At 39.2% G+C, this 25644-nt stretch overlaps 1 protein-coding gene across 2 annotated transcripts; it reads left to right on the top strand.

The window, feature by feature from the left end:
* The first annotated feature begins 3164 nt into the window (after nt 1–3164).
* Nucleotides 3165–11089, top strand: LOC109237298 (general transcription factor IIH subunit 2). 2 transcript variants are annotated; one of them, XM_019403592.1, is made up of 5 exons: nt 3165–3494; nt 4452–4773; nt 5799–6260; nt 6482–6854; nt 10191–11089. In XM_019403592.1, the coding sequence occupies exons 2-5, from the start codon at nt 4510–4512 to the stop codon at nt 10334–10336; spliced, it is 1245 nt and encodes a 414-aa protein (XP_019259137.1). In that variant the 5' UTR covers nt 3165–3494; nt 4452–4509; the 3' UTR covers nt 10337–11089. The 2 variants fall into 2 exon arrangements, with proteins under 2 accessions (XP_019259137.1, XP_019259136.1); XM_019403591.1 differs by having other exon boundaries at nt 3166–3494; nt 4502–4773.
* Nucleotides 11090–25644: the final 14555 nt, after the last annotated feature.

The raw sequence follows: 25644 nt of genomic DNA, 5'->3' as shown, positions 1-25644 counted from the left end.
ACGTGCTGTGTAACCCTCAACTAGATTCTGTAACTGCTATTTTCTCGTTCCTCATACTTGAATCTGCCACGGAGTTGATACTCCTGGATGTTTGTTGATCTCCACGGATTTGACGTATTCCCCATGGTGATGGAAATTTAATAACTTGATGTAAAGTTGACGGAACGACGTCCATCTCGTGGATCCACGGTCTTCCGAGAATCATATTGTAAGCCATCTCCATCTCTACCACCTGAAATTTTGTATCCTTGACGACCCCCTCTGCAAATGTAGTAAGTATTACCTCACCTTTCGTCACAACGCGAGAATTGTCGAACCCAGACAAAGTATGCGCCTTGGGTACTAATTTGCATCTCCTGCAGAACTCTTAGCAGAATAATATTCACAGAGCTACCTGGATCAATCAAAACTCGTTTCACATTAGTGTCATGTACAAGTAAAGATATTACTAGTGCATCGTTATGTGGAGTTAATACACCATCCGCATCTGTATCATCAAACGTAATGATTTCTTCCTCTAATACATGTCGCACCCGCTTCCCGTGGGTAATCGTGACTTTGGATACTTTATTTGCTGCTGTATACGTCACACCATTGATTTCTTCGCCCCCGCTTATAACATTAACAGTCCTTTTTGGAGAAGGCGGTTTAGGGGGCTCCTGCCTATTCTTCATGTATGCTTGCTTACCTTTCTCGCTAAATAACTCAGTGAGATACCCCTGCTTCAACAGATGATCAACTTCACCTTGTAGCAACCTGCAATCTGCCGTTTTGTGACCATAATCATTGTGAAATTCGCACTAGTGATCAGGATTACGCCTGTTTGGATTTGATCTTATTTCTTTTGGCCACCGAACTTTATCACCCATGCTTCTTAAAACAGCTACGAGCTCGGAAGTGCTTACATTGAAATTATAACCGCCAAATCGTGCCTTCAAGTTTCTATCATCATCTCGTGACTCTTGTGTGTTACGATCATTTCCATACCTCGATGATGAGCCTGATTCTCTATTTCTAGATCTATGGTCATACCTTGAATGATCACGCTTTGACCGTGAATCTTTTCCAGCTGGGCCCATATATGGTTCGTACCTATTTTTACCGGACCTTTTTTTTGTTTCTGCCCGTCTTGAACTAACCTTTTCTTCTTTTTGAGATTGTGAGATAATATCTTCTTCGATCCTTAACTTCGTGTTATACCTGTTGTAAACGTCATTCCACGTCGTTGCTGGGAATTCACGAAGACTTTCCTTGAGTCGCCTCGTGGCTTCTGAGCTTTTCTCATTCAAATTACTAGTGAAAGCTATAGCTACCCAATTATCTGGTACACGGGGTAACGTCATTCTCTCACGCTAGAATCTATCCACGAACTCTCTAAGCAACTCGGAGTCCCCTTGTTTGATTTTGAAAATATCCTCCAGTCTCTTTTCGACTTTTTGAGCTCCCGAATGTGCTTTGATAAATGAATCTGCAAGCTCAGCAAAAGAATTTATGGAATTTTCGGGTAAAAGAGAGTACCGTGTTAATGCTCCCTTAGTGAGTGTTTCACAGAATTTTTTGACCATTACTGATTCAATTTCTTGTTTGGTCAAATCGTTGCCTTTTACGCCAGTTGTGAATGCAGTCACGTGGTCTCGTGGATCAGTTGTTCCATCGTATTTTGGAATATCGGGCATTTTGAACTTCTTTGGAATTGGTAGAGGAGTAGCGCTTGGCTTCCAAGGTTGCTGTGAATATTTGTCCATATCGATTCCTTTGATTACAGGCGGTACTCCAGGTATTTTCTCTATGCGGTCACTTTGCTCCTTGAGCTATTTCCGCAATGTTAGAACTAAATTTTGTAAATCGAAATTGACTAAGTTACCTGGTTCTCCCTCTCGTGATTCACTGGGAATTCCACCACTGCCTGAATTAACAAGCCCAGAACGAGGGGTTTCCAAAGTGTTGGTATTTGGAATTGGTGTTGATGGTGCAACAGGTAATTGGCTGGCAAAAGCCTCAAGAGCTTTATTGACCTGTTGAGCGATCAACTTCTGCAAAGTTTCATTGATAGCTTCATCGTTGTTAAATTGAGCATTTGCATTTGAGTGAGATCCATCAGGAGTTCCTTCTCGAGACCGACGAGGCGAACTTTGTGGAGAAGGGATCGCAGTGTGAACATCTTGTGGGTCCCCTCGGTGTTGATGGTTTCCTTGGTTTCCTTGGGTGTTATCGTTAACATTTGACATGATTGTTGATGTAACGAAATAGATAAGGTTAAGAAAGAATAGATTATCAGATTTTCGATAACGGAACCAATTTGTTTAACCAAAAAATAGAATTTCAGTCAAAGCTTTAAGTTTAGAAGAAATCGGGTTACTGATAATCAATAATGAGCAAAAGAAATTGATAACAATGAGTTAGATAGCAAAAAGCAAAGTAAATCAATGTATTCAGTTGATTTTCGTGTCCTTACAAATGATCAGTCTTCTTCCTTTTATAGCTATTTTTAAGTTATATGTTTTGCCTTTGCCATAATAAGGTCATTATGGACGATTAAAGGCATTAAATGCTACGTTACATAATCATTGCAATTAACAGATTCTCTAACGTTTTCAATATTTAATGCTTATTAAACACTGTATCTGGGCTCTCTTGTGTTGTCATGTTCATTCTTCTCAGCTTTTAGACTTAATTAGGTACGAGCATCGAGTCTTTTGAATATTTGCTCGTGCCTCTTCTTGTGCTTCCGCTCGTATCTGTTGCAACTCGTGCCTCTTTGCTTAATCACCATTCTTTTACCTGCCTACGTGTCATGACATGTCATCTTTCAATCAGTTCGATATGTATAAACTCAGTTTTACCCAATACAGATTAAAAATTCCAATCCGCAATTCTGGGGGAGATCAGCCACCAACAATAAACTTTCTTTTCTTTACTTATTAATTCAATTAATTACTTTATTTTTGTATTACCAAGAAAGTGAAGTAATTTTGGTTATTAGTAACCCGATTTTTGCTTAATATTCCTTAATATTAGTTTTGACCATAAAAACTATTTTTGGGTTAAACATCTACCGTCCTGAGATACCATTTGAGACTATTGTTGTTGTTGTTGTGGTATAATATATCAAAGTTCTTTATTTTCTTTCTTAAATTGGTCTTCCGTTGAGCAAAGTCCTATAAAATAAAACAGAGTAATAGTACGTGGTAGCGTTCTATTTTAGATGGACAGAGTGACTAACCCTAAGATTAATTCCACACTAAATAAGCTTAAATCTTAGTCCTCCAATTTTCTACTACCACTTTCAGTTTTTATAAAGCCAAGCTCTTGTTTCTTTCTCCTCTCCGGCGAATCAAAATACACTACAGAGCCGCTGTGTAGCATTGAAAAGAGCAGATCCTACTTTGAAATTGTAGGTTAACTGGTTCTCAGTTTCTTCTTCCACTCAACCGCCGGCTCCGTGTCGGCCAAATTCACCGGCGAGGGTAGCTGGTCGGCGCACTACGAGTAAAGTAAGCTAATTATCTTTTACCTCTGCAAAATCTTTAGAAATTACTGCATTTCAATTGAGGGGTTCTCCTATTGTGTTGGGTTATTTACCTTGTTAGGATTAATTTTTTTTTTTTTTTTTTTTTTTTTTTTTGTGATTTTGGGTTGTTCATGTCTAATTTTCTGCTGATTTTCTGGTTTTGATTTGATACATTTTGGTGATCATGCATCTGTTGATTAAATGTTATGATAAAGTTTCATACAAAAACACATGCCTCAAAAACTCCTTTCCCACATTGGTCAATCTTTTCCTCCTTCACCTGACTAGGCGACTAGCTTCATAAATTCTTTCGATCGTGATCATATTCACAGTAAAAAAAAATGGAATTCGGCTTTCCACGCCTTAGTAAAATCCAACAAGATCCTTTTGATTGTACGTATTTATGTCTTCATTATTGAAGCAATCTTCTTAAAAATGAAACTTTTAGCATATTCCTCCATTGAGAAGTCCTTTAAGAGCATGTGTTATAAAAGTGGAACTGAAAACGTCGCAATGAATGAATATAGAGATGACTAGATGCGGAATGTAGTGTTACAGTGTTCCATAGTTGTAGATGTTGTTCAATGGTATCATCCCTCTTTTGCCCATTCACAAATGGAAAGTTTTATAATTTTAATAAAGAAACCATCCCTCTTTTGCCCATTCACAAATGGAATGTTTTATAATTTTAATAAAGATAGGGTGCAAACCCAAGAAATGGTGCACACAATAAGGGACAAACCATAAAACAACAAAGGATAGTGTTCATGAAAAAAATGGTGCACACTTTAGGGAACCCCCCCCCCCCCCCCCCCTAAAAAAAAAAAAAAAGTCAAGGACTGGAAGCAAATCGAGAAATAGTGTATACAATAGGGTGCATAATGCAAAGAGATCAGAACTCCCACATGTAACTTCTTGTATTAATATTGGCTTTTTACAGTTAATTTCTCAAGTATTTGGTCATCATATTGAGAGTCGGCATTATATCAGACAGGAAAATGAACAATGAAGAAAAACGATTTAACCGAGAAGAAGAGGATGAGGATGACGAAAGTGGGAGAGGTCGAGAAGCGTGGGAAAGAACTTATGCAGATGAACGATCATGGGAGTCTTTGCAAGAGGATGAATCTGGACTCCTTCGTCCAATTGACAACAAAACTCTATCCCATGCTCAGTATCGACGACGTCTCCGCACTGCAACAGCTGCCCGAGTTCAGAAGGGCCTGATTCGCTACCTTTACGTTATCATTGATTTCTCCAGGGTATGTGTAATCCTTTATGATTGTACAAACAGTGCATTGCTATAGTTGGTTACTGACATTTGATGGTTTAGTTTTTGATTTAGAGTTATGCAAAAATTATGTAAGCATCTATACTTTATCTGTTTGTAAAGGAGTTATCTCAAGATAAAGTTTATTGGGTCCAGACGTCCAGTGTACCGGACAATCTGGCGATCCCCTTTTTGATGCTAGCAAATGCTTATTTATAAGGAATACAGTTTGATTCTTCTAAAGAACTCTAGGGCTGAAGTTTTAGTGATTGCAACTTGTTTATATTATGCTATGAGATATTAAGAAAGCTAAGTATTTTTCTGTTTCTAGTAATGGTTTTAAGAAACCAATACTTTGAACAATTTTGTCAGAAAATTACGCTGCTGTATGGCATGCAATTGGGTGCTCGTCTTTGAGCAGTAAACTTAATTAATATTCTAGTGAGTACCCACTTTCAGTTTTGATGTCATCATGTACCCCTGAACAGCACATTGCATTGATTCCTTTGGACCAATTTTTGAAATTCTGAGAGAATTGTGAACTGAGTCTGCCAATGACAGCTGTTGCCTTTAAAAATGGCCCTTTAGTAGAATTGCGTTTATCAGTGCACTGCATGCTTTCTTTTAAAATTGAAAAGGTGTGATAAACAATCATAAACATTTACACGTAAAGATCATGCTGACAATTCTCCACCTTTCAAGATGTCAGCATCCAACTTTTTGACATTTTCCCTAGGTTTCTTTGTCCACATTGCTTGAAAGTGTTTCTGAGAATTGATTGCATCTATTTGATACTTATCCTACATGATAATAGCTCCGCAACACCCAAGCCAACTTGGAAAGCTCGAACAAAAATTGAAATGCTTTGAGTACTAGAAAGCTGGAATTATTAAAAGAGAAACTTTAAAGTACTCATTTCAATTAAGCCTGGACAATTTTGAAAGCTACAGTAACGACCATGATTTCTTGAACCTTATAAAACTTTTGAGTTATTATTGCTTGCATTTTGAATTTTAGGCAGCTGCAGAAATGGATTATAAACCAAGCCGAATGGTTGTAGTTGCTAAGCAAGTGGAGGCGTTTGTAAGAGAATTTTTTGATCAGAATCCCCTCAGTCAGATTGGCTTAGTGATCTTGAAAGATGGAGTAGCTCAGTGTTTAACAGATCTTGGTGGCAGTCCGGAGGCTCATATCAAAGCATTGATGGGTAAATTGGGGACGTCAGGTGATGCATCCCTTCAGAATGGCCTAGATCTTGCGTGTGACCTCCTAAATCAGATCCCATCATATGGTCATCGTGAAGTCCTTATCTTGTATTCTGCTCTTAGCACATGTGATCCGGGGGATATACTCGAAACCATCCAAAACTGTAAAGCGTCTAAGATAAGGTGCTCAGTAATTGGTCTCTCTGCCGAACTCTATATATGCAAGCATCTCTGCCAAGAGACTGGTGGAATGTATTTTGTTGCGTTGGATGAGGTGAGAATGAATTATTGAGGTCTGAAGTAATGGTAACGTGAAAACCTGTGAGATAACAAAGAAATCTTTTGTATGAAATTTAGGAGACATTTGTTTCTAACTGCCTACTATGTAAAACTGTCTCATGAATAATGATTAGAACAACACACATGCTTCTCGACTTCTTGAACAATATTGTTAAAACTTTTTTTTGATTCGATTGATGGTTATTGCCCTGTCAGCCTCATTTAAAAGAGTTGGTATTAGAGCATGCCCCACCTCCTCCAGCAATTGCAGAGTTTGCTGTTGCAAATTTGATCAAGATGGGATTCCCCCAAAGAGCAGCAGAGGGTGTCATTTCAATTTGTTCATGTCATAAAGAGGCTAAGGTTGGTGGTGGATACACTTGTCCGAGATGCAAAGCACGTGTATGTGAGCTGCCTACTGAATGTTGTATCTGTGGACTGACCCTTGTGTCTTCTCCACATTTGGCAAGGTCATATCACCACCTGTTCCCAATAAGGCCATTTGATGATGTTTCACCCTCACTTCTGAAAGATATTCACAAGTTACCAAAGAATTGCTTTGGTTGCCAGCAAAGTCTCCTAAATCCTGGTAAGAGCAGTCTTCAAGCTTATTTTCAAACTTGGAACTGTCAAGTGGTATAAGAGTCATGTCAAAGCTAGGAACATCCGTCTTTTCTGTTTTCTCTGAAGATTGTATTGTAAGTAACCATTAAAAGCCAATCTGAGAATGAAGCACCCAGTCACATAGGATATATCTATAAAAACATTTGCTTTTTTTGTGTGTGTGGGGTGTGTGTGGGGGGGGGGGGGTGTGGAGGGGCAAATATTTCGCTTTTGTTCATGGAAATGTTAGGATGTTCTGTTAAGGAGAGAATTCTCAAATGGAGTAGTTTATCAGACTAACCCTGGGGTACATAACCCTGACCTCAAGCGTCTTGTGTCACTGAGGACAACAGTAAAGTTCCTTTCTTTGAGTTCATAGCTGCACAGAATGGTAAAAACCATTTGCATAATTGTTGTTGTCTGGTATGATAGGATATAAAGTTTTTGTCTATGTGTCTTACTTACAAATGATTCACTTCCATGGTGAACTGGAAGGGTAACTAAGTGAGTTAAAACTTCCTATTGTAACAGTGAAAAAGATAGTTTCACACTTTCTTTAATGATATCAAATCTATGCAGATTTATAAAGAATGAGAACCTTGTGAGAAAAAGCATCACCACAGATTTATAAAGAATGAGAACCTTGTGAGAAAAAGCATCACCACACACAATATTGTAACATTTACGTTCTTGTTTGGGTGGGGTTATGGGGAAAGGGGGAGAGAAAGGGGAAGGGAAGAGGTTTAAAAGGGAAAAAAGCTAATAAAAATCAAGTAAGTTTTTCTTTCCTCATAGATTGAGACTATGACGAAGTGGTTTTCATTTTCTTCCAACTTTTAGTTTTTCGCCGTGGCAAAGGACTTCGTTTGCTTCTTTTTCTATATTTTGTTCTCCGGTTCTTGAGATGCATCCTTTTGGCTGTATTTTTAAAGATGGCCTTGTGACATGTCTAAGCTAACTAACATTATATGCTAGTTTTTCTGTGAACATATGCCTTACATGGACTAGCACTAATAATCAACTCTTGTGGATGGTTAGAGTGTGTCACTAATCTCACAGTACTGATGAAACTACATGTTTGTAAGAGGCAAACATAATTGACGTTAAATATAGGACTATTTGTCTTGCATAGTCATATTTGTGCCAACTTTAAATGCTATTCCTTGAAGACCGTTTTTACTCTTTACTATATGTATCACAGCTCTGAGTTTTCCATTTAGGATTGCTTTGCAATACCAAATTGTCAAAATGATGCTTCTTATTGTCAGCTACACACCGTCTTCCAATTGAGCGAGTGATAGGGAAATAGGAATTTGAAACTCTACTACTTTCTTTCCTAATGGTCGTTTATCCTTGTTTCTTGAATGCAACCACTGGCACATGCAGAATTTTTTGTAAGGGGTGTCCATGTTTAAACAAGTGAACACATGAATAAATCATTCGAACAGCGCCATATTAAGAAATACAATTCATATCACAGTAATAAAATGCAATTCAAGAAGATTACTACAACTTCTTTGGACGAGTTTTGATGTTCTTTAAAATGTGCTATAATAGTCTTAATATGATAGATACATAGATCTTGTGCTGCTTTTGTAGTTATTGCTTACTCTTCATTATGCTGCCTCAGCAGTAGGACTTGACAGGTGTCAATGACGGAGACTACATAAATTTGCTGGCAGGGGCATTTGATGTCCTTGGTCCAACTATAGGGGCTGTAACAACTTCTATTCAGTCAAAACGATTATCGACCACCAATGGTCTGCAATGTTCACCTCGTCCCGCAAGCACAATTAATAGACACGTAATTTAATCTTAAAGTACTCCAAAGACTCATTTTTAACCAAGAAGGTCGTAAGACCCTTGGTTACATAGCCAATTCCTCGACGCGTAATGGTCAAACAGACTGAGCCTTCTTTTTTATATGTAATTGCCGTACCATCTTAATAAAAAATTTACCTTATAAAATAAAGGACTCTTGAGAACCCCAACATCATAATGTTTGGATGTTCGAACCTGGTCAAGAGTCAAATAACAATGAGCACCCTAGTATCAGATATAACTGTTGCTAAAGTGGTATATTACCTTTCTGAAAAAAGAAAAAAGAAGAGAAACCGTTGCTAAAGCAGCAATCTGCGATCCTAAGGGGTCGTTTGGTTCGCGGACTAAATTATCCCGGGATTATAGTCCCTAGACTAATTTATCTCACCTTGGGTCCGGAGGTGAGGTAAAATAATACCAAGTTTGATGGGATAAGGTGGGATAAGATGGGATATCCAGGATTAAATTTGGGACTAAGTTTATACGATGTTTGGTTGACGGTATAAATTTATTCCTTTATCCCACCTTACCCCGCATACCAAACGACCCCTAAAGGTGTTGGGTTCTGATTTCCCCTGAAAGCAGTGTAATTTTATGTTAGAATGGAAATCATGAAATGATTTATAATTAAGTCTCTATTATGTGCATTTCTCAGACTAGAAAATAATAAAGAAACAGAAAACATTCACTAATAGTGTAACTGGCTTTTGAACTGGAGCAAAAGAAATATTTCTGGTGCTCTTGAAAAGATTAGATGCATTTAGTATCAAGAGCTTAAATTATGCCACGTCTGAGATGATAAACTTCTTATATTATAATTTTGTGCTTCTTGCTGTGTGTTTGTGATTATGTCGTTTGATGACTGTTGGCCTCTCTATCTTCATAAGGTAGGGGTAAGGTCTGCGTACACACTACCCTCCCTAGACCCCACTTGTGTAATTACACTAGGATTGTTGTTGTTGTTGGTGATGACTGTTTGACGACTGTGTTCATATAACTGTTCAAGCAATGCCGAAATTGGTCTGTGAAGGAGTTACCTGTTGAACAATGTGTTTGTAGATGTATCCAGCCAGCTCGTTTGTTTTTTTTTTTTTTTGACAAATTTCTGATGACTTCTGTTGAACTGGGAAATGATTCAGAAAAATGAGCCGTGTTTGGACCAACCATGGCTTGGGATCATAAAATTTGGAAAAGAGCATTCTGCCTTTTCTTATGCTAACTTAATGTACAGCTTCTCACATTTGCCTTCATTGGCAAGTTTGGAAGCTCTGAAAATTCCTTCCACTTTCACAAGTCTTCATCAGCTCAAATCTGAATTTCAAATTCAAAATTCTCTAGATCTAAAATCCAAAAACAAGAGAAAACTTTCAAAAAAAAATCCAAAAAAAATTGTTACATTGATCTTCCTTAGATCATTTTGAAAATTTCAGCTCTTAATTCAACTGTTAGCTCACTTAGGATCAAAATTAGCTCAGTTTTTCTCTCTATTTGATTGATGCAGGAAATTTGCCAGGTCTACAGGTTGCTTGTCCAAATTGCAAACAACACTTCTGCCTTGATTGTGATATTTATATACATGAGAGCTTGCACAATTGTCCAGGTTGTGAGAGCTTAAGGAATTCCAAGACCATTAGTGATATGGAATGAATGACAAATGTGTTTCTTACATGAGAGCTTGCACAATTGACCATTACTCCTAAACAGAACGGCTGAACGGCAGAATGAAATGTCTCTGTTGGATGTTCTTGTCAAGTTTCAGAAATCCTGTTTCACACCATGTTATGAGGAAGAGTCAAACTGGCTGCTTCTGATCTCTAAATACCTTGAACCGTTGGCTTCTATAGGAACCTTTATTGTTATATGCTGACCAAATTCTTTGGAACAACTACAGGAAACACAATTACAGATCTGAAAAGATGAAACTTCTGTCCTCTAATTCGAACCTTTGGAGCAGTGCAGGTTTATGGCATGCTGTATCATATAGTGACTATCAGACTGTTGCCTTCTTGTACCCTCAAATTTCGACTTTAAAGAAAAAGAAAAATGTGGTGCTGAGACCTCTGTTTTACCTTTGAGCTTCAGGAATTTTGCATTTACATACTGAATTGGTGAAATCACCTCGAGTGTTTCATTGTGCATTTCCGATGGCAGAGACCTTTTTCGCCATCAGTAGATGAGGATAATTTATCAGCAATTGTTTAGCCAAGAGATTGTGTAGGAGTACAATTAACATAATTTCTTATGAATATGTTATAACCATATTCAGCTTTTGTTACCCTTGTACCATAAAGCAGGTTGTTTCATGTGTACCAGGCCATTGTTCCTTGAATCTGTTAGTCTTCCTAGTTGTTGTCTAAAGACAATGACACATTAATATCTGTTCCTGTTTGTGCGAGCAAAGTTGTTTTAATTAAATCGAACACTCCAGCCCATTTTTAAGGTGATTGCCGGAGCAGCACTCACAACTTTATTTTAGCTATGGTGGATTTGCATTTTCTTTTCTTTCTTGTAAATTTTTGTTAATATGAATTTGAACCAATAATCACGTTTAAAGACATCTATACGACTTTTGCTAGTGCTACTCTTAAGCATACCAAACCCGATCTGGCCGATGTTAGAATGAGTTAACTCTCGCTTTTTTGGATAACGCTAAAATTCTCTTTGCAAACAAACTCGTGAAATTGCATGAAAGTAATGCTAAATGGTAGTATAGCATATGAAAGTGGCCAATCAAACACCTGATTGTTAAAAACACGAAATTTTTTCACTCACACTTAGTGTTTATATTAAGCAAATAACTAAATGACATGTTTGCAATTTTACCACTTAATTGTTTAATACCGGGTGTAAGCCTGTAAGGAAGTAGTTTTCAGCATACGTCTTCATATATAAACATAAAGGAACCCTACCAAACGACAAATTAGGGGTGTACAACCGAACCGGAAAACCGTATCAAACAGAAAAGTCAAACCAAACCGATTAAAAATCCCAACTAGGTTTGGTTTGATTTGGTTTTGTATTGATTAAAAAAGTCCGAACCAAACCGACATATAAATACGTGATTTCTATATATACTTTTAGACTTTATATAGAATTCACTTTAAAAATTATCTAGGAATATTTGAGATTCTCTTACGGGATGTAATATTTAATAGAATATGAACTGCTCCATTTTTTATTAACTTTAAATGATATGTTGTACGATCACTTTCTTATCAAGTGTTATTGAAACTGCGACAATCTCTTTGTTCTTCCTTATTCATATGTCAAGATCTATTAAATTCTTATATCTTTTTCGTATTTGAAGTGGTATTTCGATAATTGAAAATTAAATAGAACATATAAATATTTAGGTTTATATTTAATTATTAAATTCGGTTAACCTTGAAAGTGTACATCAACGAAAAATTATTGTCAGATAACTAAAAAAACAAGTATCATGTTACTTAAAAAAAATTTCTCATAAGAATATTTAATAGATCATATGTTTGTCAATTTTTTTATTTTTATTAAACATATATTTACTTATAAAAAATTTAACAGAGTAAGATTGACATTGTATTCATATAACAAAAAAATCCGAAAAACCCGAAAAAACCCGACAAAACCGGACCAATCCAAACCGATATAGTTGATTTAATTTGATTTTAATAAAAACCGAACCAACCCAATCCATGTACACCCCTACAACAAATATACGTAGTTTTAACCTTGCATGATCATGTTGAATGTCCTTTGTTCTCGAAAATAAGTAGGGTAACGAGGGGTCGATTTTCCTCTACCCTCTTAGCCAAAAGACAGAGAAAGGTATATATGCCTTTATGCTTTATGCTTGTGTCTTAGTAAACCTTCAGAAATACTTGTTTGAGTTTATAAGTTTCACTTGAAAACTACTGGGAGAAAAAGGACAATTCAGAATGCCTACAAGGAAAAAGATCTCTCACTAACTTTACTAATAATTAGACAATTAATCAAAAGAATATTTTTAATAAAGTTCTTCTAAATTACTTAATCAACCATGACTAATAAGACAAGGAAACTTTAACTTCAGCATTTCTTTGACAACTGGGCAACTTGGCTCAAACTCATGATCTTAATATATACTATTATTATAAGTACTCCAAAAACTTGATCCATAACGTTTACAATTTATGTGGATCTAGAATACTTATTATAATCTACTCCATTTTTGGGTTGTTTTGGAAAATCATAGTAAAAAGAAAGGTATCAACCAGACAACCACAGTGACATTAATTCCTAAGGTTCCTAATCCAACTAGGGTGACTGAGTTTCGACCAATTTCTTGCTGTACCATTCTCTACAAGATAATCTCAAAGATACTAACTAACAGACTGCAGGGAGTTATGAATGACATTGTAGATGAAAGTCAGTCAGCCTTCGTACCAGGAAGATTGATTAATGATAACATATTGATGAGTCATGAACTTGTCAAAGGATATAGCAGAAAGGGCATATCTCCCAGGTGCATGCTAAAAGTTGATATGAGGAAAGCATATGATTCAATTGAATGGGATTATATGGAGCAGGTGCTAAGGAGTATACAACTGCCAGCTAAATTTGTAAATTGGATTATGATATGCATGAGAAGTGTATCATACTCCATAGTCATCAATGGGCAACATTCAGTACCTTTTAAAGCAAAGAAGGGATTGAGGCAAGGCGATCCATTATCTCCCTATCTATTTGTTCTGGCTATGGAATATCTTACAAGGTTTCTGAAGACTCTAAGAAGAAGCCCAGATTTTAACTTCCATCCAAAATGTGCTAAATTGAACATAATTCAGCTTAGTTTTGCTGATGACCTCTTGTTATTCTGCCGAGGTGACTATGTGTCTGTGAAGATGCTATATCAGTGCTTCTTAGAGTTTTCAAAAGCTTCATGTTTAAATGCTAACACAGAGAAAAGTTTCATATATTTTGGTGGGGTTTGAGAAGACATTGAACAGGAGATTCTGAACATGCTGGGTTTTACAAAAGGGACACTCCCAGTGAAATACTTGGGAGTACCTTTGAGCACTAAAAGGATGATAATGATACAGTACCAACCTCTGCTTGAGAAGATGGTAGGAAGAATCAAGGCATGGACTGCAAGATTCTTAACGTATGCAGGAAGAGTGCAACTTATCAAAAGTGTAATATTCTCGATACAAATATACTGGTCTCAAATCTTCCTACTCCCTAAGAAGATTGTACAACTAATTGAGAGTATATGCAGGAAGTTCCTATGGACAGGAAATGTGGAGAATACAAAGAAAGCTCTTATAGCATGGGACATGATGTATCTCCCAAAGGTAGCAGGTGGTTTGAACTTGATGGATATAGGCACATGGAATAAGGCTGCAATGTGTAAACTTCTATGGAACCTGTGCAAAAAGAAAGACAAGTTGTGGGTTCAATGGATCCATGTCTACTACAAGAAATACAATCCTGGTTGGGGGACTATACCTAAGCAGGCTTCATGGGTGATCCAGAAAATTTTCAAAGTTAAGAAGTACTTTGAAGAAGATGGCTATTCAGAAGAAGATGTACTCAGAATGCAGAACTTCAAAGAAAAAGAGATGTACCTGAAGAAAAGAGGACAATACAACAAAGTGACATGGCGGAGGATTATCTGGAACAATGCAGGCTTACCTAAATGGATCTTTGTGGGATTCCTGGCAGCTCACAGACGACTTCAAACGAGAGATAGACTGAAAGCTTGGGGATATGTTGAAGAAGAGGCATGTCCATTGTGCAAAGCAGAAGCAGAGAACATAGACCATCTATTCTTCATGTGCCCATTCTCAACGAAAATATGGGCTGCTATGCTAAGATGGATGAAAATAAATAGACCAGTTGTGGATTGGGATCACGAACTAAAATGGGCAGAGCAATATTGTGGTGGAAAAAGTGCAAAGGCTGAGATATACAGAATGGCACTGATTGGAAGCATATACTACATTTGGCAAGAAAGGAACTCGAGAATTTTCAAAGAAGTGGAAAGCAATGCTGAAGCAATCACAAGAAGCTTAGTACAAGACATCCATGGCAGAGGAAGTGCGAAGAAATGTCTGGGAAAAAGGTTGAAAGAGTTGAATTCATATCCTATTGTTTAGACTAATGTATAGATAAGGATATAGGAAGTATAGAAAGAAGTAGTAGCTTAGTCTGGGATGTATGTCCAGAACAAGCTACAAAATAAGAATTGCAAAGTTGTTACTTGGTAATAAAATTTTAATTACAAAAAAAAAAAAAAAGAAAAGAAGAAAGGTATCAACGCTTGATGCTAAGTGACTTTTTAGTAGTATTACTTTTGGGCAAAAGGGAGTGCATGGAACTAAGAAACGTGTTGTTCAATTGTTTGGCAGAAATTTATACTTAAATCAAGATGTTCATTGGAACAAAGAAAAGACTTTAAATATAGCATATACATCTCCAAGCTTAAAAGCTCCAAAATTACCTTTTGCTTTTTTAAATTATTCATTTCCCACAACCATATAATGAAGAATGAAAGATTTAAAAAAGAAAGAAAGAAAAATAATACTAGTAATTCACTTTAAAAGACAGTATATATAATGTCTCCTCAATTGCGTGAATCCCAATTTTCCCATAATCGAATGTCCCTTCCGCAGGAACCATTCCTTTAAGAAGTTTCTACCTTATTTCTTCAACTTACTTGTGTATGCGCATTGGAAAGGAAAGTACAGGTTGTCACTTGTCATCAGTTTTACTGTGTAAAAGTTTACTTGATTTAGTAAATAATTTGACCAGTCTTTAACTTATAGTATAGTTGACTCTATACAATGTCCAAGAAGGTAAGCTAAGAGAAACTTTTTTTATAATAAACTTACATATCTAAGAAGTAAATTAAAGCTAAGAGTGACATGCATAATTTAAAACAATATGAATGCAATGTGGTATATATACTATCGTTAGATTTACATTAATGTCTATTTAATGGTTTTGTGTCGAAGACTTTCTATTTAGCCCTATATATCAGTCATCAGATTCATTATATGTCATAATCCAAACGCATGACATGTATAATTATTTGTTTTATTTCAGTATACTTAGCGGATTTATCTTTTGGGTCGCGTTACTATTGTGTCCAAAAGAACGCGTGCTTGACTTTTAAGGACCAATGCAAATTGAAATATTTAAAAGAACAAAGACTTAAACGCAATTTGGAGTTATATATGTCTTCAACCCTAACAACTTGGCATTCGCAAAACTGAAATTTTATACTCCACTATCTCATGACTACCGATTCTTGGATCTGAATTTTATTAATTAAGGACAAGTACAGGATTTTTTATTTTTATTTTTTTATGACCACATTTAATTTAATTTGCATGAAATTGTATTCTCTTAATCAGCCGAGATTAATTAAGATTTAAACTAAAAAAAAAAATGAGAAGATCTTGGATTCAAATCAAACTTAGGTATGTTTGTCAATTACCCGTGTTAATTTATACTCTATATATCACTTTAATGGTATGTGATTGATCATTTCACTACCCCGTTGCTATAGATAATAATCCTATTGCCTTGGCCAAACAACAAAAGAATTTCGTGTTTTGATAAATAACGTTTTAATTCAGTTAAAAAGATACAATTTCACGGTGAATTCACTTTAATTATATGTGGTTGATCAGTTAAATTCTCTACCCCGTTTCTATATATATATAATAATCCTATTCCTTGGCCAAAAAAAGAAAAAAGAATTTCGTGTTTTGATAAAGAACATTTTAATTCAGTTAAAAAGATGCAATTCATGGTGAATTTCACTTTAATTTTATGTGGTTGATCATTTCACTACCCTGTTGCTAATAGATAATAATTCTATTACCTTGGCCAAAAAATAAAACAATTTCGTGTTTTGCTAAATAACGTTTTAATTCAGTTAAAAAGATACAATTTCATGGTGAATTTCTATTCAGAATATTACTGTATATTTATTTGTATCAATGCTGAGTCAGCATTATTAGTTAGTATTAGTTAGACTATAATCACACCTTAAATAATCACCTTCTTGTGTAGTTTTAATGCTAAAAGTGTAACAAAATGCTCTTATTAGTGCTTTTCATGATTTGCAGGTGATATATGTATAAGGAAGGCTAAGGAGCAGTTTTGGAGTCAAAATTGAAGAAAAAGAGGCCAACTGTGAAATTCCCCAAGTAAACCACGCAAAGCAGGCCTGAAGATTCAGAGGACTAGGTTGACCGCGGTTCCACCGCGACCGCGGTAGAACCGCGATGGAAGATAGCTGCGGATAAATTCAGATTCAGAGAAGGCATTTGGCCGCGGTTTGACCGCGACCGCGGCAGAACCGCGGCGGAAGCAAAAAACTTCAGGGACTAAAGTGTAAAACACGGGATTTTTAGACCTAAACCCTATTTAAAACATTAGACTTCGCCCAAGAGAAGCATGTATTGATTTTTAAGGTTTCTTAGCAAGGAAAACCAGTGTGAGAGAATACTCCAAACATCTTTCTTCTTTTCTTTTGATTGCTAGTTATGATGAATTCTATCTTAGTTTATTTTTTCATAGCCATGAGTAGCTAAATTCCTTGTCTAAGGTTTTGATGGAACCTATTGGGTGATGAACTTCTTGTTTATGTGAATACAAATTGCTAGTTTAATTTCTATTTGTTCAACTTCGTGTTTGTTGTAGTTAATTGACAGGATCCTCAATTAGCTGTGCCTATTTAGTGTGCATAACTTGGAAAAGAGTGCATATTTAGGGTATTGTTGAACAACACCACTCCTAGATTATTAGAGGAATCTATAATTGCGGGTTTAAAGGCGGGATTAGGGATAACGAAGCCTTGGGTGTAATCTAAAGTGAATCGTGCTAAATAAAGTAAGCTAGTGTATCTCGGGAGAGTGCAATAGTAAATTACTGTGATTACTCGGGAGAGATTTACGGTAAGATTAGCGTTCATGATTGATAGAGATGTGTTGGCAAATTTGTATGAGCATAAACAGAAGGGATTCCATCAATAGGGGAAATCATTGCCTTAGCTTTTTCTCATAATTGTTTACAACCTTATTAGTTTAGTTTACAGCTACTTAGTTATTTGCAAGCGTAGTTGTTAAAGAACATCCAACTGAGATTTGAATATTTGGGAAGCTGGTTCTGAAGAATTAGTGGGTCTGAAGATAGTGGTTGATAGGTTAACTCTCTGTGGAATCGACCCTGGGCGTAATACTCAGGTTATATTTGCAACGTCCGCAGAGTCCTTTTTATAAGGCATAGTTGGGCGTGATCAAATTTTGGCGCCGTTGCCGGAGAGTTAACGGAATTATCAATTGCCATTGACAGAAATATAAAGATTCTTATTGTAGTCAGTTTTCTCTCTACCAAATTTTTCATTGAAAATTTTGACGGTTGTTGATCTGGGTGCACAGGTGTATGCCTAGAAATTCTACGAGGACTAGAGAACTACTTGAAGGACTCGCAGACCCCGAGAAAACATTCCGGGCTTTGAATCGTGCCAACAAAAGACTTCAACAACCCCAACAAACACACAAATTCGAAATTGACATGGGCGACATAAATGATCCCAACGGAAACGTCAAGAATGAGCAATTGGCACCTCCCGTGCCCGAGGGTGCACTATATGACTGGGCACAACCCACAGCTGACAATCTAGCCACTGCCATTGTTGTGCCCGCAATACAATCTGAATCGTTCCAGATCACAAATAACATGCTACACTTGTTGCAGAACAAGGGACTCTTTTCTGGGACACAAACAGAAGATCCTCAGCAGCATTTGAAGAACTTTCTGTCTATATGCAAAACTCAAAGGCAACCCAACGTGACTCCGGAAGCAATCAGGCTATTATTGTTTCCATTCTCGGTGACAGGAGCTGCTCAGGTTTGGCTAAACTCGCTCCCCATAAACTCTATAGAAACTTGGGATGAGTTGGTCAAGCAATTTCACAACAAGTTCCATCCGCCCAACAAAACTGCTCAACAAATTGATGAGATTGTGAGTTTCAAACAGAAACCAATGGAGACACTACACGAGACATGGGGCAGGTTTAAAGGAATGTTGGTTATGTGTCCCCACCATGGTGTTCTAGAACAGATGTTGGGACAACGGTTTTACATGGGACTGTTAGACAGCATGAAGAATATCGTAGATGCCTCTGCTGGTGGGGCATTCTTGAGCAAGACTTGGAGAGAAGGTCAGAATTTGCTCGGCAAGATGGCGCAGAATTCAGGTTGGACAACTAGGAACGCACCTATCACTCTAGTGGTGCACTCAGTGCCTCTTGATCCTTCTAATACAATGGCTGAAAATATGGCGACTCTCTTGACACAAATGAGCATCCTCACCAAAAAGGTGGAGGAATCAGGGCAGAAGCAGCAGGTTCATATAGTAGATACTACCAATGGGGGCTTGTGCACATCTTGCATTAGCCAGCCAATTGGTAATCCTTGGAATGCAGAGCATGATCATCACCAGCACCCTGAAGATATGAATTATGTGGCTAACTATAGGGGTCAGAGACAAGGAAATCAGAATTGGGGTCATCAGGCTCAGCAGCAGTACAGGCCTCCTCAGCCGCAGTACAACGCCGGAAATATGCGAGGTATGAGACCCCCCAACAACATGGCACCATATCCCAGACCACAGGGGTACAACAATCAGCAGCAAGGGTACCACCCACCTCAGCAACAGCAGGGTGGAAGACAGGAAGATGGGTTTGCAAGACTTGAAGCAATGATGCAGCAGGTTATTGGGTCCAACGCTAAGATAAATGAAAGGGTGGATGCACATGATGCAGCTATCAAAAATATTGAGGTACAAGTGGGCCAGATTTCAATGTCACTTAACAATCGTCCTCAAGGGACATTACCTGCAGATACCCAAATCAATCCAAAAGATTAGGGCTCAAAGCAGCTGATGGCAGTGAGTCTCCGGAATGGCAGGGATCTAGGTGTTGAGCAACAGAGAGCTCGAGAAAAAATACAGGCAGAGACACTCATTCCAGTGCCCATTGAGCTGGATGAGTCTACGGGATTGACAGAGGTAACAGTCCAGCCCGCACCTGAAGAAAAGAATATGCAGCAAGAGACTGAGACAGTAGCTGAGCCAGTAGTTGAAACAGTAGCTGAGAAAGAGAAATCTCAAGTGATTGGAAAGAAAAGACCTCCTGCACCATTTCCACAAAGGTTGGCCAAGCATCAAAAGGAGGAGCAGTATAAAAAGTTCTTGGAGATGCTCAAACAAATCCAGGTAAACATTCTATTGATTGAAGCTTTAAAGGAGATGCCGGGATACGCTAAAATGATGAAGGACTTGATGTCTCGGAAGTTTGACTTTCAAGACTTGTCCACAGTGACACTTACTCAGACCTGTAGTGCAGTGGTATCTAGACCTGTTGCTGAAAAGCTATCTGATCCAGGTAGCTTTACAATTCCATGCACTATTGGGAACTTTGCCTTTGCTAAGGCACTCTGTGATTTAGGGGCCAGCATTAATCTTATGCCCCTGGTTATTTATAAGAGGTTGGGCATTGGGAGAGCTAGACCCACCTCTATGTTGTTGCAGCTGGCCGACAGGACTGTGAAGCGTCCATTTGGGATCCTTGATGATGTGCTTATTCAGGTAGGGAAATTCGTGTTCCCTGCAGATTTTGTAATCTTGGATTGCAAAGTGGATGAAGAAATTCCTATAATCTTAGGACGACCATTCTTGGCCACGGGAGAGCTTTGATTGATTGCGAGACTGGGGAGCTCAAGATGAGGCTTAATGATGAAGAAATTATATTCAATGTGCAGAAATCTATGAGGCGACCAAGTGAATTCGCAAATTGTTCTCTTATTGATGCAGTGGACGTAATTGTAGAGTCTGATGATGAGGCGTTGACGGTTGAGGATCCCCTTACTGCATGCTTGACGAATTTAGATGAGGTGAATGGTGAGGATTTGGCGGAATGGGTGTTGGCATTGGAAGGTAGAGGGTTCTGGGACAGAAATTTAGAGTTTGAGCCTCTACACTTAGAAAAGAGAGAGACCCCTCCAGCAAAACCATCCATTGAAGAACCACCTAAGCTGGAACTAAAGCCATTACCAGCCCACGTCAGGTATGAGTTTCTGGGTCCCAACTCCACATTACCTGTTATTATCTCATCTGGTTTGTTAGATGTGCAGGTTTAACAGCTTATACAGGTACTAAAGGAGTGCAAAACTGCCATTGGGTGGACCATGGCAGACATCAAGGGGATCAGCCCCGCCTATTGCATGCATAAGATTCTGCTGGAAGAGGGGCACAAACCTTCAAGGGAACATCAGAGGAGGCTGAACCCAAATATGAAGGAGGTGGTGAAGAAGGAAGTGATAAAGTGGTTGGATGCGGGAATCATTTTCCCAATTTCTGACAGTAGCTGGGTTAGCCCAGTTCAATGTGTGCCTAAAAAGGGTGGCATGACGGTGGTAAAGAATGACAACAATGAACTTATCTCAACAAGAACCGTCACAGGCTGGAGAATTTGCATGGATTACAGAAAGTTGAATCTAGCCACCCGGAAAGACCACTTCCCACTTCCCTTCATTGATCAAATGCTGGATAGATTGGCAGGGAGGTCACACTTTTGCTTCTTGGATGGGTACTCAGGGTACAATCAGATCTCCATTGCCCCTGAGGATAGAGAAAAGACCTCCTTCACATGCCCATACGGAATTTATGCCTTCAGGAGGATGCCCTTTGGCCTATGCAATGCACCCGCCACATTCCAACGGTGCATGATGGCCATATTCACTGACATGGTAGAAGATATAATGGAGGTGTTCATGGATGACTTCTCAGTGGTGGGGAATTCATTTGAGGAATGCCTAGTGAATCTGACGCGTGTGCTGAAACGGTGCATCGAGACTAACTTGGTTCTGAATTGGGAAAAGTGCCATTTCATGGTACAAGAAGGAATAGTCTTGGGGCACCGGGTGTCAAGCAAAGGAATAGAGGTTGATAGAGCAAAGGTTGATGTCATAGCAAAGTTGCCGCCACCAACTTCAGTCAAAGCCATAAGAAGCTTTCTTGGACATGCCGGGTTCTACCGGAGGTTCATTAAGGACTTCTCCAAAATCGCCAACCCTCTCTGTAAGTCGTTAGAGAAAGATCACCCTTTTGTATTTTCTGATGATTGCAGGGTAGCTTTTGAGGAGTTGAAGCAAAGGCTGGTCACAACACCCATAATCGTTGCCCCCAACTGGGAGCAACCGTTCGAATTAATGTGTGATGCTAGTGACTACGCGGTGGGGAAAGTGCTGGGCCAGCGGAAGGACAAATTGATGCTTCCCAATCTACTATGCTGGTAGGACGCTGAGCGGAGCCCAGTTGAACTACACAGTGACAGAAAAGGAGATGCTAGCTGTGGTATTTGCTTTTGACAAGTTCCGGTCCTATCTGATAGGATCCAAGGTAATCGTATACACTGACCATGCAGCTCTTAGATACTTAATAGAAAAGAAGGACTCTAAGCCACGCCTGATTCGTTGGGTGTTGCTACTGCAAGAGTTCGATCTTTAAATTCGTGATCGCAAGGGCACTGAAAATCAAGTCGCTGATCACCTATCACGACTTGAAGGAGCTGAAAATGTAGTAGAAGTTGAGGAAATTCTAGAAACCTTTCCAGATGAGCAGCTGCTCGCTACCACTCATCAGGAAGCGCCTTGGTATGCAGACTATGCTAATTACCTGGCCAGTAGTATTGTTCCTCACGACCTGTCATCGGTCCAGAGGAAGAGATTCTTTCGTGAAAGCCAATTGTATTACTGGGATGAGCCCTACTTGTTTAGAATATGCCTTGATAACATAATCCGGAGATGCGTCCCCGAGATCGAACAATCTTCTGTCTTGCAGGCTTGTCACGCTTCGGCGTATGGCGGTCACTTTGGAGGAATCAGGACAGCAGCTAAGGTGCTAGAGGCCGGATTTTTCTGGCCAACGGTGTTCAAGGATGCTCACTTGTGGGTCAAGGGCTGTAATGAATGTCAACGCACCGGGAACATTTCCCGGCGTCACGAGATGCCCATGAACCCAGTTCAAGAGGTGGAAGTGTTTGATGTTGGGGGGATAGATTTTATGGGTCCCTTCGTCAGCTCCTATGGCAATAAATACATTCTTGTTTCTGTAGACTACGTGTCCAAGTGGGTGGAAGCTGCAGCATTACCCACCAATGATGCTAAGGTGGTGGTCGGGTTTCTAAAGAAGAACATATTCACCCGCTTTGGGACACCGCGCGCAATTATCAGCGACGGAGGCACTCACTTCTGCAACCGGGCCTTCGAGAAGTTGTTGGCTAAATATGATGTGCGCCACAAGGTGGCTACTCCGTACCACCCACAGACTATTGGACAGGTTGAGGTGTCCAACAGAGAGATCAAGAGCGTATTGACAAAAACTGTAAACGCTACAAGAACTGACTGGTCAAGGAAGCTAGATGATGCACTATGGGCTTACAGGACAGCTTTCAAGACACCAATTGGTATGTCACCATATAAGTTGGTGTTTGAGAAGGCCTGTCACCTACCTGTAGAACTTGAACATAAAGCATGGTGCGCATTGAAATAACTGAACTTAGACTTGGAAGCTGTGGGCACGTCAAGAGTCACTGAATTACATGAGCTAGAGGAGTTCCGGTATCTTGCTTTTGAGAGCACAAGGCTGTATAAAGAGAGAATGAAGAGGTTTCACGATCAGAACATCATTGAGCGAAATTTCAAACCTGGGGACACGGTATTGCTTTATAACTCAAGACTGCGGTTGTTCCCGGGTAAGCTAAGTCAAGGTGGTCTGGACCATTTCGCGTGGTTGAAGTGTTTCCATCCGGAGCTGTGGAAGTTGCTACTGAAGATGACTCTCGTACATTTAGAGTCAATGGTCAGCGGTTGAAATTGTATGTGGGTATGAACGAGCCTAAGGAGATGACCGAGCTGCATTTGAATGAACCTCAGAGGTCGAGCGAACCTTAATTGCGCTCATATGAGTCGTGCCGCGACGTTAAATCAGGCGCTACGTGGGAGGCAACCCATGACATTGTTGTAATTGTAACCTTTTTAGCCTATTCGAAAAAAAAAAAACTGGGCGTTAGAATCAGAGAGGGGCCTCGACCGCGGTTCTACCGCGACCGCGGTGAGACCACGGTCAAATGGCCTCTCTGAACCTCACTGCTCGCGGTTCTACCGCGACCGCGGCAGAACCGCGGCAGACCCAGACGCGGCCAGGTAAGTAGGTAAGTAAAATTTTATTTTTTTTTCTTTCTTTTTTTCAACACCTTTTAACCTCAATAAAAATCAAATCCCCCCTTCTATTCCCACACCAATAATTCCGCCCCCCCCCCTCCCCCTCATCCCATTCCTTTTCTCTCTCTCTTCAAACAATCTCTCCTCTCTTCCTTCTACTTCACTCCCCTTCCTCCCCAACCTCCATTAACACACCTCCATTTCTTCCTCTCTTCAACTCAAGTAAGTTATTCTTCTCTCTCTCTATTTCTTTCTCTTCTAAGTAGTGTATTTTATTAAATTATTAGTTTCACCTAAACCCTAGTTAGGATTAGTGTAATAATTTGAATTTTTTTTTTGCTTTCTTTTATGTTTGCCATTGTTGTAGTTGATGTTTATGAGGTTGTTTGGTGCCAAATTAATTGGGTCTCCATTATTGAATAATTGTGAAGTTGTTTTGGTAGTTTGGAGGCGTAAACTAGATTTTTGTGGTGTAGTATGGTATTGGGTCATGTGTTGGCCGAAAATTTTGGTACTATATTGTATATTTTTGGGGTGTTTTAAGGCCAACCTAGGTTTGGGATGTTGTAATTGATGGTTGATGATGTGTAGTTGATTGGTGGTATGGTGGTAGTTGTTATATGGTGGTGTTGTATCTCATGTGTAACATTGAAAGGAGTAAGTGTGGGGTGTATTATGCCGGAAGTGGTAAGAAAATTATGGGGCTATTGTGGAGGTTGTTATGAATGAATTAAGGGGAAATATTTGGTGTCATCGGGTGGTGAAGTCTGAGTAACCATCTAATTGGCACTAGTTAGGGCATATTTTGATGGTTCGTTAGATTATTTGCAGGTCATATGGCTCCCAAAAGACACAGGCGATCTGGAGGCCCATCCCAGCGACCTACTTATGATGAGTCCAGATTCCAATCGGAACTGGCAGAGGACGACTTCAACGCCAAGGCTACCAAGACCTTCCTCCATGAGATCCCGATTGATCGGGTAGCCCTCAGAGCCGAAAAGGTGGAGATGTATGAAGAAATACGGAGGCGGGAAATGGAATTCCTATTTAACGACCCTGCACCAGTTAACAAGATGCTGGTTCAAGAATTTTACGCCAACTGCCCATTGCACTTGGGTAGGGAGGTGATTGTTCGGGATACGGTGGTCAATGCTCAAGTTCCAACAATTCGCCGGGTGTTGCGGCTGCCTCCGTTCACCAGTGACGTCGACTATTACCATGACAGACCGTGGGTGACATGGGAGGTCATGACGGATGTACTTTGCACAGGGGGGGCAACCCATTTGGATACGTGACCAAATAACCCTCAACTCTAACTCTTTCACCCACTTGGCCAAGTGTTGGTTGACTGTTATCTGCAGCAGGTTCCTGCCATCCAGCAATACAATGGACGTGAACTTCAATCGGGCACTGTTGACTTGGTGCTTTGTGACAGGAAAGGATTTTGATGCGGCCCGGATAATTGGTGATGAAATGGTCTTACGGGGACCGCCGCTGACAAAGCGATTCTATTTCCCTTCCTTGGTATCCACACTGTGCTTGATGAGAAACACCCCCACCAATCCTGCCGATGGAGATTTGCCACCCAAAGCAGCATTCAAAGCTTCTAGCATCAGAGTGGGCCGGGGAATAAGGACCACAATTGAGATAGATGATGAGAATGATGATCCAGTCCCTCTTGCTCCATCCAGGAGGTCC

Source organism: Nicotiana attenuata, unplaced genomic scaffold (assembly GCF_001879085.1).
Source record: "Nicotiana attenuata strain UT unplaced genomic scaffold, NIATTr2, whole genome shotgun sequence".
Lineage (NCBI taxonomy): Eukaryota > Viridiplantae > Streptophyta > Magnoliopsida > Solanales > Solanaceae > Nicotiana > Nicotiana attenuata.
Note: the sequence above shows the minus strand (reverse complement) of the source record. Positions and strands in the feature narration are given on the sequence as shown.

What these genes read in the sequence shown, in the direction of transcription:
- LOC109237298 (XM_019403592.1), top strand. Translation starts at nt 4,510, where the DNA reads ATGAACAATGAAGAAAAACGATTTAACCGAGAAGAAGAGGATGAGGAT. An exon ending in ATTTTGTTGCGTTGGATGAG is followed by an intron (nt 6,261 to 6,481) that starts GTGAGAATGAAT and finishes TTGCCCTGTCAG; the next exon opens with CCTCATTTAAAAGAGTTGGT. An exon ending in GCAAAGTCTCCTAAATCCTG is followed by an intron (nt 6,855 to 10,190) that starts GTAAGAGCAGTC and finishes TGATTGATGCAG; the next exon opens with GAAATTTGCCAGGTCTACAG.